The following is a 12,500-nucleotide window of genomic DNA, read 5'->3' as shown; positions in this document are numbered from 1 at the left end:
ATTATATATATATTTATTACCATCACCTCTCTTTTTATGATGGTCACATTATTACATTTATATAATTTTATATTCTTTCCATTAATGTTTACATGCATATATACTTTTTATATATATATATATAACTCATTTTTCATTTATTTATATTTTTGTTTGTTTTCTCACTAAATTCCGCACTTTAATGCAGTACGCTGCCACGAACACATTCACACCTTTCTAACACACCTGAACATAAAAATCATTGCTTGACTTTCATCTCATTTAAATGTATTTTGTCTGTATTGTTGCTCTGTATCTTTGCTTATGTTTTGCTATTTTGTCCGTTTTATTTACTTTTATTTTTTGTCTTTGTTTATTTGTTCTCGCTTTAGTTGTCATGTCTATATATTGTTGTTTCATTTTGTTCACCTTATCACCAATTAAAAAAAAAAAAATGAAATGGGAGACCATGAAAATAATAATGTGTTTAATATGTCGAGTTTTCTGTCACCAGACTGAGGTCAAAAATCTCAACACAGCAATAACGATGATTAAAGTCTAAGAGGTCACACCTCAACAGCTATAACTGTTGATGTGTGACAACTTGTAAAATGTTAAATGTCGGGAACACGACGTGAAATGAAGAGCATTCAAACGTTGTGAATGGTCTTAGTTTTAAAAGACAAATGGATATACAACCGATCTGATTTAGTTCAGTATTGAAATAGGCAATGACAGGGTTAGTGTGAGTCGGCATGCATGAGACCAGGACCCTGGATTTAAAGGGATACTTCACCATCTGCATTAATCTTTGTATCATCAGAAACCTGGTAGTGTTTTTGAATGGTCGTGCATCCCGCCCTCATTTTCCTCTGAGATGTGAAATCTTTGTATTTCTGAGTCTGTAAAGGAGCTTCCAGTGACGCAGAATGATGATTTGTGCATCACTGGAAGCTGTTGTGGTTAGCGGGGTGAAACTACAACGCTAGTTCCTCATATTTTCGACCACTGAAGCTACAGACCAATCACAGATCAGAGGGTGGGAACTCACTCCCAGAATCCAAACTTAACGTCCACCATATTGCTTGGAAGCTACGCTAACAGGCTGCACATTTCTACTACATATATGACCCACTGTCAATACAGACAGTGGGTCATATATGTAGTTCTTTTTAGTACAAATATTAGATCTCTATTCAGCATCAATAGTTTCCAACACCTATGAACATCAAGCAGTCAACAGCCACATGGTTGTACTGATTATTAGGAGGTCGAATAAATACCGGTAAGGGTGAGGTCCATGTATTTCTCTGAAAAGTAAAAAAACAACAAAAACAACAAAAAACAACACATCTATTTGAGATATTATCTGCAACTATAAAACAGACTAGCTGAAGTTGTAGATGATTCTCACCTTCATCTCCATCGTCACCGAAGGGGTAGAACACAGCCACGGCGATGTTGACCAGACAGGCCAGGTAGAAGGAGATGCTCCCCCACAGAGAGATGTGTCTCGAGAACCAGAACAGAGCCTTATTCTCTGCACAAACACACACAGACAGCATGAGCACACACACACTCACACACACAACTCTTATACTGGCTGCAGGCGCTTCAGTTTATTCTGGACTAACTCTAAGCAGACAGTGTGGATGATAATCATGATTTTACCTTCTCCACTGACACCATCATTACTATTTATTAAGACTTACTGCGGATCTTCTTCTGCCACCTCATCTCGTTGTAGAGGTTGTCAAACTGCTGGAAGAAGTCGTTCACCTTGCTGCCCTGGTCGTCTCTCTCTGTGGTGGTGAACACTCGCACCTTGGACTCCTCTGTGAGGTACTCGCAGATGTTAGGCACCGGAAACACGATCTGCTCCATGGTGCGGTCATGACGCACAATCTGGGGATAAGATATCTGTTAAATCCTTATGTATAAAAAAAAAAGGAAAAGTGTGATTTGCTTGTTAAAATGTATTTCACAGAGATTCAGAGGAGGAAGTGATGAAGTGAAGGTGTTACCTCTATCTGGGCTGTGTGGTTGGCATAATGATGAAGGGCGTCGTCCTTTTCATTGTCGGGGTCGACCACACACACGGTTCCCAACACAGACCCCGGCCTCAGGCTCTGCTGCAGGATCTTATTGTGCCGTGCCAGCTGGGATTGAAAAAAAAGAAAAGAAATGACTCATTCATTCAAGTTTTCACCTTAAGATGTCACTTAAGAAGAGAACATGAAAGACCTCACTGTCAGTCCAAGAGTGAATAAAGGATCAACAAGCTTTTAAATGAAAACCATGATGTTACTGTGCATCCCTTACATAACGCCACAGAAGTTCATGGTGCCATTCTACCAAGCTCTGTGTTATTGAGCATGGGAATATTCAAAGACTAAACCTGCAGTCAATCAATCAATCAAACTTTATTTATAAAGCACCTTTCAGACAAATTAAATTGCAGTTCAAAGTGCTTTACTAAAGTGCAGAAAAGTTATTGACGAAATAGTAGTTTATAAAATCATTGAGAGACTAATGCACCAATAAGAATTTAAAAAATATATGTATAAAAATGAAAAAATAAAATACGACACATAAAAGCAACAAGATATTAAAATGAATACATCAGAGAAGAATATTTAAAATTGTAGTGGGATAAAAAAGACAATACAATAATGTTAAGATTTGAATTGATATAAAGCACTTTATAAAAGCCAGACTGAATAAATGAGTTTTCAGACTGCGTTTAAAAATCTCAATATTCTGGGCTCCTCTCAGAGCCTCAGGAAGGTCGTTCCACAGTCTCAGAGCGTAACAGCTGAAAGCAGCATCACCAAAGGTTATTGTCCTGCTCTGTGGAAATAACTAACTGATTTTTCATGGTCACTGGACAAGAACAGAAACATAAATAAACATTGGCAACATATCTATCTCTTCTACACGATGTTCACAAGCTATTCCCTAACCGTATTTGTCTGTACAGTTGAGACTTTTTTGGTGTCAAATATTGCCTTTTTACATCCTTTTTTCTGAGCTTTCATTGCAGGTGAGAAAAGTTTGGCTGATAAACAGAATGTGCCGATGTGCTACAGAAGGAATTGAATGAAAGTGAAACAGTAACAGAAGGAGGTTGTTTACAGTTAAATGTAGTGGGCTGTGTCAGAGTTTCCCATAAGGGTCATCCCTAAAAGACATTTAACTTCTGTAAGTTCAACGGCTTTACAAAAATGGAAAGCAGCTTTACATAGAGGTAGAGTAGGTATTCTTCACTGTTCCTGAGGAGAAAAGACGAGATAATGTCTTTTAAAACATATTTAAGAAGCTCATATCTGAGTCAGTTTGTCTCAGTTACCATGATTATGTCCTGGGTTTTTTTGTGTGTTTTTTTTTTTGTTTTATTAAATTGTTGTTTTTGTGTGTGAATGTTTTTTTTGTTTTTTGTTTTTTTTCATCATTAGCTCAGTAATATCATTATCATTATTATTATTATTATTATTATTATTATTATTATCATTATCATTATCATTATTATCATTATCATTATTATTATCATTATCATTATCATCATTATCATTATTATTATCATTATTATTATTATTATTATCATTATCATTATTATTATTATTATCATTATCATTATCATTATTATTATCATTATCATTATCATTATTATTATCATTATTATCATTATTATTATCATTATCATTATCATTATCATTATTATTATTATTATTATTATCATTATCATTATTATCATTATTATTATTATTATCATTATCATTATTATCATTATTATTATTATTATCATTATTATTATTATTATCATTATCATTATCATTATTATTATCATTATCATTATCATTATTATCATTATTATTATTATTATTATTATTATTACTGCTGCTGGTACTGTCTTGTCTGCAATGTGTCTATTGTTTGGGGTAAAATGAATTAAAATAAAATCATTGAAAAACAAAACCTTGTCCATTACAGAATGAAACTACCCAGTTAGACACTTTTTAGCTTTTAGATGCAGAAGTGAAAACTCTCCAGACACGGTGACCTCTCAAACTAACAGACCCCACAGGGGAAAGGCAGAGACAACTTCCTCAGTGACACTCTCATTTCATTTCTGTTGAATGACAAACCACATGTGTGAAGTGATACAGGGACTAACGCCTGCTGCAGTGAACACCTCCGTCTGCAGAACCAGTGTCACATCCTGAAAGCTCATTTTAGAAGTTGGCAGAGCGATGCGTTCAGCTCAGGAGACAAGACAATAGGAGCACACATGTGGTCATGCACACACAAAGAAGTGCAGTGCAGGGGCTCTGAGGTCGACAGAAAGTCAGACAGGCGGAGAGAGGGAGGACATTCAGTGACTCCTCTGCCACAGACAAAAACAAAGTCGAGGTATTTTGATTACTTGATGGGCCAGGATGTAAATGTTGTGTCCGACGTCTCTGGGCTTGATCTGGTCTCCAGCACCGTCCTCGTCCTCCTCGCTCTCCAGACCCTGAGCGTACGCTTCCTTCATCACATCCACCTGACGCAGGAAGTTATGAAAAGTTATGAATGATTCTCTTGTAGTTTGCATATCATGGTAAAACACGATGACCCACACTTACCAGTTCGGTGGGTCTCATCTTGTACAGGATCTTCTCTGCGTTCTCGCTGTCATGGCGACTCTCCATGATGGCCAATAGGAGCTTGGAGGCATTGTTCTACAACAAAAGGCTTCAACAATGACTTTCTACACCATTAGCAGCCTCAGAACGTGTAAATCTGTGAAGTAATTACTTTTACTTTTAAGCACATTAAAAATGTACATGTTGTAATTGTATGAAGACTTTTAAGGTTTAATTTGAAGCCAATTAGCACGGCCTGTTACATGAGCTGAAACACTGCTCTTTAACACATTGCAGAATTGCTTAATGTTTTTTTTAATGATCTTCCTGGTCCCTAGGCTTATAGTTTATTACTGCTATAAAGAGACCCATAGTTTGGTTGTTATTGTTCTGTGTGTCATAATAAGCAGCTTCTCAGAGACGTCTGCTGCTCACCTTGAGCTGCAGCACCAGGTCCAGACGATGCTTCTCCAGGGGGTTGATGGAGTTGACAATCAGAGCTATGATAATGTCAATGCCGTTTGACTCATGCTTGGCTATACACGTCTGGAAAAAAAATGGAAGACAAAAGGCAAAATTCATCAGAAGAAGAAGAAGAAGATGAGGAAAAAACATACAGAGGACAGATATTAATAAAGCACAATAAAATAAGCTTTTTCTATTCGGGGATCACTGGACAATATAGTGGAGTTCAAATATGATTGATGTTTTGTTTTTCAATTTATTGGATTAGAACGGTGACATCAACTAATCAGACCAAAATGTTTTCTTTTGTATCAAGCTGCATCATGTTTAGCCTGCTGTCAAAACAGACATATCAATATGGTGTGTGTGTGGGACCTAAGGGTGTTTGCAGCCAGCCTCAAGTGGACACTCATGGAACTGCAGTGTGCACTTAGCTTCATTTTTCAACAGCAGAGTTTGCCTCTTGGTATGTAAATGTATTTTTTTATGGTTAACAACAATAGAAGATATTTTAGACACAGACAAATTGATATATGGGAAAAAAGATGAAATCCAAACAATAAACAAGATTTACCCTAAAGACAGACTTAGTCGAATGTTTAATCACATGTTGGATTAACTTTACCCAAAATACACAGGAAATACGCACTAACCCCCCCACCTTTTTTTGTGGTTGGGTAGGTTTATGTCATGTCATTTTATGAATAAAACCTACATAAAAAAATGTTTTCTATGTTGTATGCTGACTGTAAAATTGTAAAATTGTAAAATTGACACACTATCCTTACATTTAAGTTAACGACATTGACTGCTCATCATTATAGTGAATAGTTTCAATTGATAACGTATCTACACTCCTGCACTATATAGATCTTTGTTTGCACAGCTCTGGATAACCCTCTATATTGTTATTACATATTTACCACTGTCATCACTGTTTCTACAAACTTACATCTCTTACCTCCAGCAAGTATTTTTACATTCAGTTGACAAGCCTGAATAAATGTTGTATTTCATTTTTTTTTTTTTTTTAAACCAGTAAGAATATTAAGTTAAATCCTCGATGTATAAATCTCTTCTTATTCTTATTTTTTATATTCTAAGTGCTTATTTATGTTTCTATTCTTATATTACCCTTCTTTGCTCATCACTTGACTAAACCTAGCATTGTCTCTCTACCTGGTTTTCATGGCAGGGTCCCTGGCAGTACTCTGTGATGGTCTCCAGGGTTTGGCGCACCAGGTCCACATTGCTCTCATTGATATAAAGGCCGAGCAGCCCGAGACCTCCGGTGGTGCTCCCGCAGATACAGTCCAGGAACTGAAGAGTCTCACACACCAGATTGTAGTTTGTCTTGTTGTTCTGGTTGCGCAGAAAGTTCTGGATTCAAAGCAGAAAAAACCCCACAGACTTAAGGTTAACAGTGGTTCAGAATGGCGTTCAACATCGTCGTTCTAAAAACATGAGGGCTCCCCCGTACCTGCAGGTCTGAATTGTGGTTCTCACAGAGCAGCTGCAGGTAACGCAGGATCGGTTTCATGATGGTGATGGCCGGGCTCATTTGTGTTTCCTCCGGAGCCTCGTCAGCCCCAATTAACTCGCTGTTCTGGCCGAGGCCTTCCAGGTCTGGATCCAGCTCCCTTCTGAAGGCGCAGAAGGCCTTTGAGGTCACTGATGAGGCCTCTTTCAGCTGCCCACGCATGTCCTCCCTTATGTGAAGCCCCGAGTCTTTTCCTAGAGTAGAGGTGTACAAACAAATACAGTTTTATTTTAACTGCATCATGATGGATACAATAATGGATATTTGTCAATGCATGGGGAAAACCAGGTATGCATGCTACGAGTAGCAGGTTAGCATTTCATGTAATATGTATAAAAACAAATTCAGCTTCTATAAGTGGGAAACTACTGAGTGGGGTTCTGCAGCATTGGAAGCACCTGATATTAATACAATGGTCTTTTGATAAGCTTGTGATGTGGGCCCTCACATGCCCTCTGACATGTGACTGCAGGAACTGAGAACAACAGTCTGCACAGAGGTCAGCAGAGCAACAAAGGTAGTCCTGGATTTATCCTCCACTATTGTTTAAAAGAGCATTGAGGGTTGTCAGGTTTATACAGTATATACATATTTATCTATATATATATATAAATCTGTATTAATATCTATATCTATAGCCCTGGTAGCAGAGGTGTACATGTGTATTTCCCACACTCTGGTAGGCATTTTTTTTTATAAATAATAATACATTTGAAATTAAAGCACCTTTCTAAACACAGTAACAAAGTGCTTAAACACCACATGATAAAACTATGCACAGTCAGGTAAAAATAACATTACCAGAGCTGTCCATAGAGCAAGATAAAGTGCAGACAGGTAATATAAAACAATTATTAAACCATTATAATCTTTAAATAATATAACAATAAAAGATTGTGGACAGTAAAAGCAGGAGAAATAAAAAGATAAAAAGCAGGCGGTCAACAGATCGCAGATTATATTTAGTGCAGAAAAGGTCAAAATGCATCGTTACTCAACCTTCACCTTTCTTGAACCGGATGCCGCTGACGTCGCCATCGTCGTCCCTTTTCCTGCAGCTGAGCTCGAACATGTTGACGGACACGGTGGCTCGGATCTCCTGCTGCGCGAGACGCATGCGGTCGTAGAAAACCTTGAAGAACCCCTCGGACTTCTTCTGCTTGTACAGCTGGCTGTAGAAGGAGTTCTGTGCAGGAGGGCAGAGAAGTCATCATCATACACAAATACATGAGTGACCTCCTGATTCATTCTGAACCATCCAGACCAGGACCAGGTCTGCTCTCTATCCCCAGAGTCAGAACCAAACATGGGGAAGCAGCATTCAGTTTCTATGCTCCTTATATCTGGAACAAACTCCCAGAAAACTGCAGGTCTGCTGAAACTCTCAGCTCTTTTAAATCCAGGTTGAAGACTCACCTGTTTACAGCTGCCTTTCATTAAACAGCTTTAATAAGATTTTAAACTTTTACTCTGCACTGTAATTATTATTATTATTATTTTTTATTTCTTTACTTTTATTTTTTTATTTAAATTAATTTAATTTGAATTATTTTTATTTGAACATATTTTCAATTTTTTTTTTTATAATTTCAGTGATTTTTTTAAATGTTCTATTTGAATGTTTCTTTTCTTTCCTCTGTCATGATGCTTGCTGATGTCTTGTGTGAAGCACTTTGAATTGCCTTGTTGTTGAAATGTTGCCTTGCCTTACAATGTGAATCTGAATGTTTGAAAGTGTGTTAGTTTTTTAGCTGATCAATGTGCACGGGCTTTCAGCATTCTGGGTTTGCCCACCTGTATCTGTGTGTTTCCGCCCTGCAGAAGCGCGATGCCCAATAGGATGCTCTCCTCGAACACTCGGTCGTTCTTTGTGTTGACGATGAGGTCGATCACAAGCTCTGATGTGCCGACGTTGTCCAGGAGACACTGAATCTCCATCACACTGCTGCAGGGTTTGTCAGAGTCCAGCATGGGGGAACCTCCTATTAAAAGATTTTTAAAAAAGCATTTAACTCTTTTTTTTTTTTTTTTAAATCAACAATTTGCCTATACACAGCATTTATCATTTTTGATGGTTATCTAACTAGATTTCATGACGGTTTCTGAAAAAGTGTTGTTTATGCATTTCTTCAGGAATCACTGAAGCAAAAGTCTAAAGTCTGCCAGAATTTGTCAAACAGCGCTTCTCCTAAGAAGAAGAATGCTGTCAAGTTTAGCAGCTGTTTGTTTCCTCTGCAGCGAGCAGGTTATCGTGGTGTCTACCGGGTTTTATTTGGGGTTCTCTGTACCTCCGGATGAAGGCTTGACAAAGCCGCCAGATGAGCTGTTTCCACTCCCGAGCTCCGGCTTGGAGAGAAGCTTTTGATTTCCATAGTAGCGTGTGAGGAGGATCTTTCTCAAATCATTTCCCTGTGGAGGCAGAAATCAGGATGTTAAATCCATTTCACAGGCTGAGAGAGAACCAGCATCACGAGGACATTTTAGAGCCTTAACCATAAAACAACCATTATTAGTTGACTTGTACTTTGATTTGGTGCGATTACTTGCAAAGACAACATTGCAGGTCTTAAAGCCCATTCTGCCCTCTGAATAATCTGATGAAGATCTTAAAAATATTGTGTACCTTTAAGTCATTTAGACCCCAGAATATGTCAGAATCAGGCCCAGGTTTAAAATACCAGAATTTCCCCCTTTATGTCTATTTTCTTTTTCTTGTTCGCACCCAAAGCCAAACTATTTTTAAAAATGTAAATGTTTAGGTTTACCTTAAGAGGAAGGACAGGCTCAGAAACGTCCCATCCAACAAAACATTAGTGGTTTGTGGTATATCCACGGCTTTGAAATCCATAAAATCATCCAAACAAGAGAAGTGAGAGGCCTTTATCGGTTACCCAATCAGAATAACTGTCACCCTTTGATACATTTCAGATAATAATGCCAAAAAAAAAATAGGAGCATAACACTGAGGAGCATTAAAGTTTTAGTGTTGCTCCATGACTGAATCCTAGCTGAGGATCTGCTAAGACGAGGAAACTAAGCAAACATGTTTTCATCTTGGTTTGTAACAATGAGGTAAAGCATGACAGGTGAAGCTTTTTTTACAACATATGATATAAAAAAAATAATGTTTTCTATGATTGTGGAGAATGCAAGAAGAGCAAAAATGTAGAACACAAAAAGTGCATCCCAATGTAATACTTAGAGAAGGGCTGCAGTTCCAAAGAGCTGCATGTGAAGATGTTTTATTTGTATGCACAGAACAACAGTCTTACACAACAGCAGATCCGTCTACCTACACATTTATCTAAAGACAGTATTCAGTCTCTCTCCATCTCCCACAAACATCTGTGAGCGTCTCTTGTGACATTTGACGCAGACAAGCAGGAACGAGATTAAAGGATTCATGGAGATAATCTCCACGCTGTGTGTTGTGTAATCGAAGTCCCGTTGTGATTGACAGGTGGAGGACTTGTATTGTGCAGCCAGAGGCAGCACTGGATGGATGGATGGACGGGATATGTATAGAATGTACGGACACTATAGCAGGTCAGCATCCGTTTCTATGGCAACCTAAACACTGAAACCGGCCCTGACATGCGTAATTATTGATCCACACACGGATGAAGAGATGGACTGAAGGCTAAAGCTAGAGGACGAATGGACTGTCAGTGCCTACCTGTAGTTTTTATAAAAACATGTTTGTATAACAACTAGCCTTCAACACAGAGACAAGAGGACACAATTACAGAAAAACCTAAGAACAAGCTTTCAAATGAATACAGTTTTTGACACATATATATAAATAAATAGATGTACATCTGAAATTGCTGTCTTCTCTTGCTCTGGGAATTTTATGTCATTTTTTTTTTTTTTTTTTTAACAATATGTTTGTTGAGTTTTAAAAAAATTTCCAAGACACACAATTACAATTAAATAAATTCTAAGGAAAAATAAATAAATAAAAAGATATACACATTTATAAAATAAGGGGGGAAAAAAGTAAAATATAAAAATACAAAATAAAAAAAACTTTAATTACAAAATGTTGTTAAATTCTTACTGTCCGTATTAAATAAAAATAACCAAATGGAGTACATTGCCATAGATGATTTGTTAATCACAAATATTCTGTCCTAGAACAGTTTCTGAAAAAACGACCAACATTACCAACTCTTTACCAGCCGAGCTCAAAATATGTGACAGATCTTTATCCCGAAGAAAATTAATATATAGGCCTCAGATATTGTCAAATAATTCTAGTTTGTCTTTAAGTGTATATGTTATCTTTTCCATTTCATTAAACCACCATGTAATACTCTACCACTGTTTTTCCATGTTAATGCTATTGTTCTTTTAGCCTGCAATATGCAGAGGTCTACAAAGACTCGTTCTCTGCAGGTCATATTACGTCTTTATCGTCTTTATCACTGTTTTCTTGCATTTATTGATTGATTAAAACAGGGCTCAGTGTTCCTGCATTTGCAGTGTTAGAAGTTTTGATTCCTTCCATGTTTCTAAACAAGTCGGTGAACAATTATCTGGCCTCTTTGTCCATCTGTGAGTCCCATTTTTTTTGTGATTGTCACACCTCAATGAAAGCTGACACATAATGCAATTGGTATTCAGATTGACATGACTCATTGGTGTAGCTGCCTTTGAAAAGACTCGGTTACATAAATCCACTGGTGAATTAGAAACATTGCATAAGTTTAACTCTGAGAAGAAAGAATTCTCTGCATTAAATGATCAAAGGGAAAAACTGTCCACTATTGATGGTATATTATTGGAAAATGGACTCTGCACCTTTAAGAAAAAGCTAAAGACCCAGCTCTTTCATGAATACCTACTAACTTAATGATGATGGTCTCCATATTATTGATGATGATGATGGTAATGACGATGGTCTCTGTTTGATAACGACGACTTATAAGATGGTTTCTATACTGATTAGAGCTCTCAAGAACTGCCCTCAATGTTGTGCTTTGCCTCTGGTCACTTCCTGTCAGCACCTGTGTGTCCAATCAGACTCAAAGCTGATCGTTTGCTCTTACTGACATTGTTCCCTTTTTTCTAGATCCTTGCTTGTGTTGTACTTACTCTCTGATGTACGTCACTTTGGATAAAAGCGTCTGATAAGAGAATTGTAGAATTGTACTCTTCTGGCTTCTCAAAGCGTTTTTTTACACTGCAGGTCACATCTACCCATTCACACCACGTTCACACACTGAGGGCAGAGGATGCTCAGTTAAGTGTCCATCAGTATTAACTAACACCTTCACAGTGTCTTACCAAAGGACACACACTCGACATGGGAACAAATCACCGACCTTCCAGTTAAAAAGATGACCGACTCTACCACTGAGCCACAGACGCCCCAAAGTGCATCTTCAAAAAAAAAAAAGATCGATATGTTGACAGTGAGAGATCAGACGGCTGCACAGGTCGGGTCCAGCTAAAGAGCTAAAAACTAAGAGACAACAAAGAGTGAAGATATGGAGGAGCACGTGCAGCAGAGTGAACACTCCATCTCATCTGCAGTCAGCACAGACACTTGTCTGCCTGCGCTGTCTGACTGACTCACACACACACACACACACACACACACACACACACACACACACACACACACACACACACACACACACACACACACACACACACACACACACACACACACACACACACACACACACACACACACACACACACACACACACACACACACACACACACACACACACACACACACACACACACACACACACACCTTGAACTGAAGGTGAGGATCCACTGAAGTAGCCCCTCTCATTTCCACACAGACTCTTTATGGCAGACCAAATCAAACAGATGCTCTCCAGCTGATCACAGATCAGATCAGGTGTGAACAACAG

The 12,500-nt window shown here is 38.0% G+C and overlaps 1 protein-coding gene across 1 annotated transcript in view; it reads right to left on the bottom strand.

The window, feature by feature from the left end:
- Positions 1-12,500, bottom strand: part of itpr2 (inositol 1,4,5-trisphosphate receptor, type 2) — a 76,001-nt gene that overhangs the window by 20,986 nt on the left and 42,515 nt on the right. Inside the window, exons 38-48 of the mRNA XM_061037041.1 lie at positions 8,898-9,018; positions 8,404-8,591; positions 7,615-7,795; positions 6,550-6,803; positions 6,249-6,449; positions 5,040-5,150; positions 4,605-4,700; positions 4,403-4,522; positions 2,004-2,138; positions 1,692-1,884; positions 1,394-1,519 (exon numbers count right to left, since the gene is read on the bottom strand). Coding sequence (XP_060893024.1) covers positions 1,394-1,519; positions 1,692-1,884; positions 2,004-2,138; positions 4,403-4,522; positions 4,605-4,700; positions 5,040-5,150; positions 6,249-6,449; positions 6,550-6,803; positions 7,615-7,795; positions 8,404-8,591; positions 8,898-9,018 — 1,726 coding nt within the window. The remainder of the gene's footprint in view (positions 1-1,393; positions 1,520-1,691; positions 1,885-2,003; positions 2,139-4,402; positions 4,523-4,604; positions 4,701-5,039; positions 5,151-6,248; positions 6,450-6,549; positions 6,804-7,614; positions 7,796-8,403; positions 8,592-8,897; positions 9,019-12,500) is intronic.

Source organism: Labrus mixtus, chromosome 4 (genome assembly GCF_963584025.1).
Source record: "Labrus mixtus chromosome 4, fLabMix1.1, whole genome shotgun sequence".
In the NCBI taxonomy this organism is placed as follows: Eukaryota; Metazoa; Chordata; class Actinopteri; order Labriformes; family Labridae; genus Labrus; species Labrus mixtus.
Note: the sequence above shows the minus strand (reverse complement) of the source record. Positions and strands in the feature narration are given on the sequence as shown.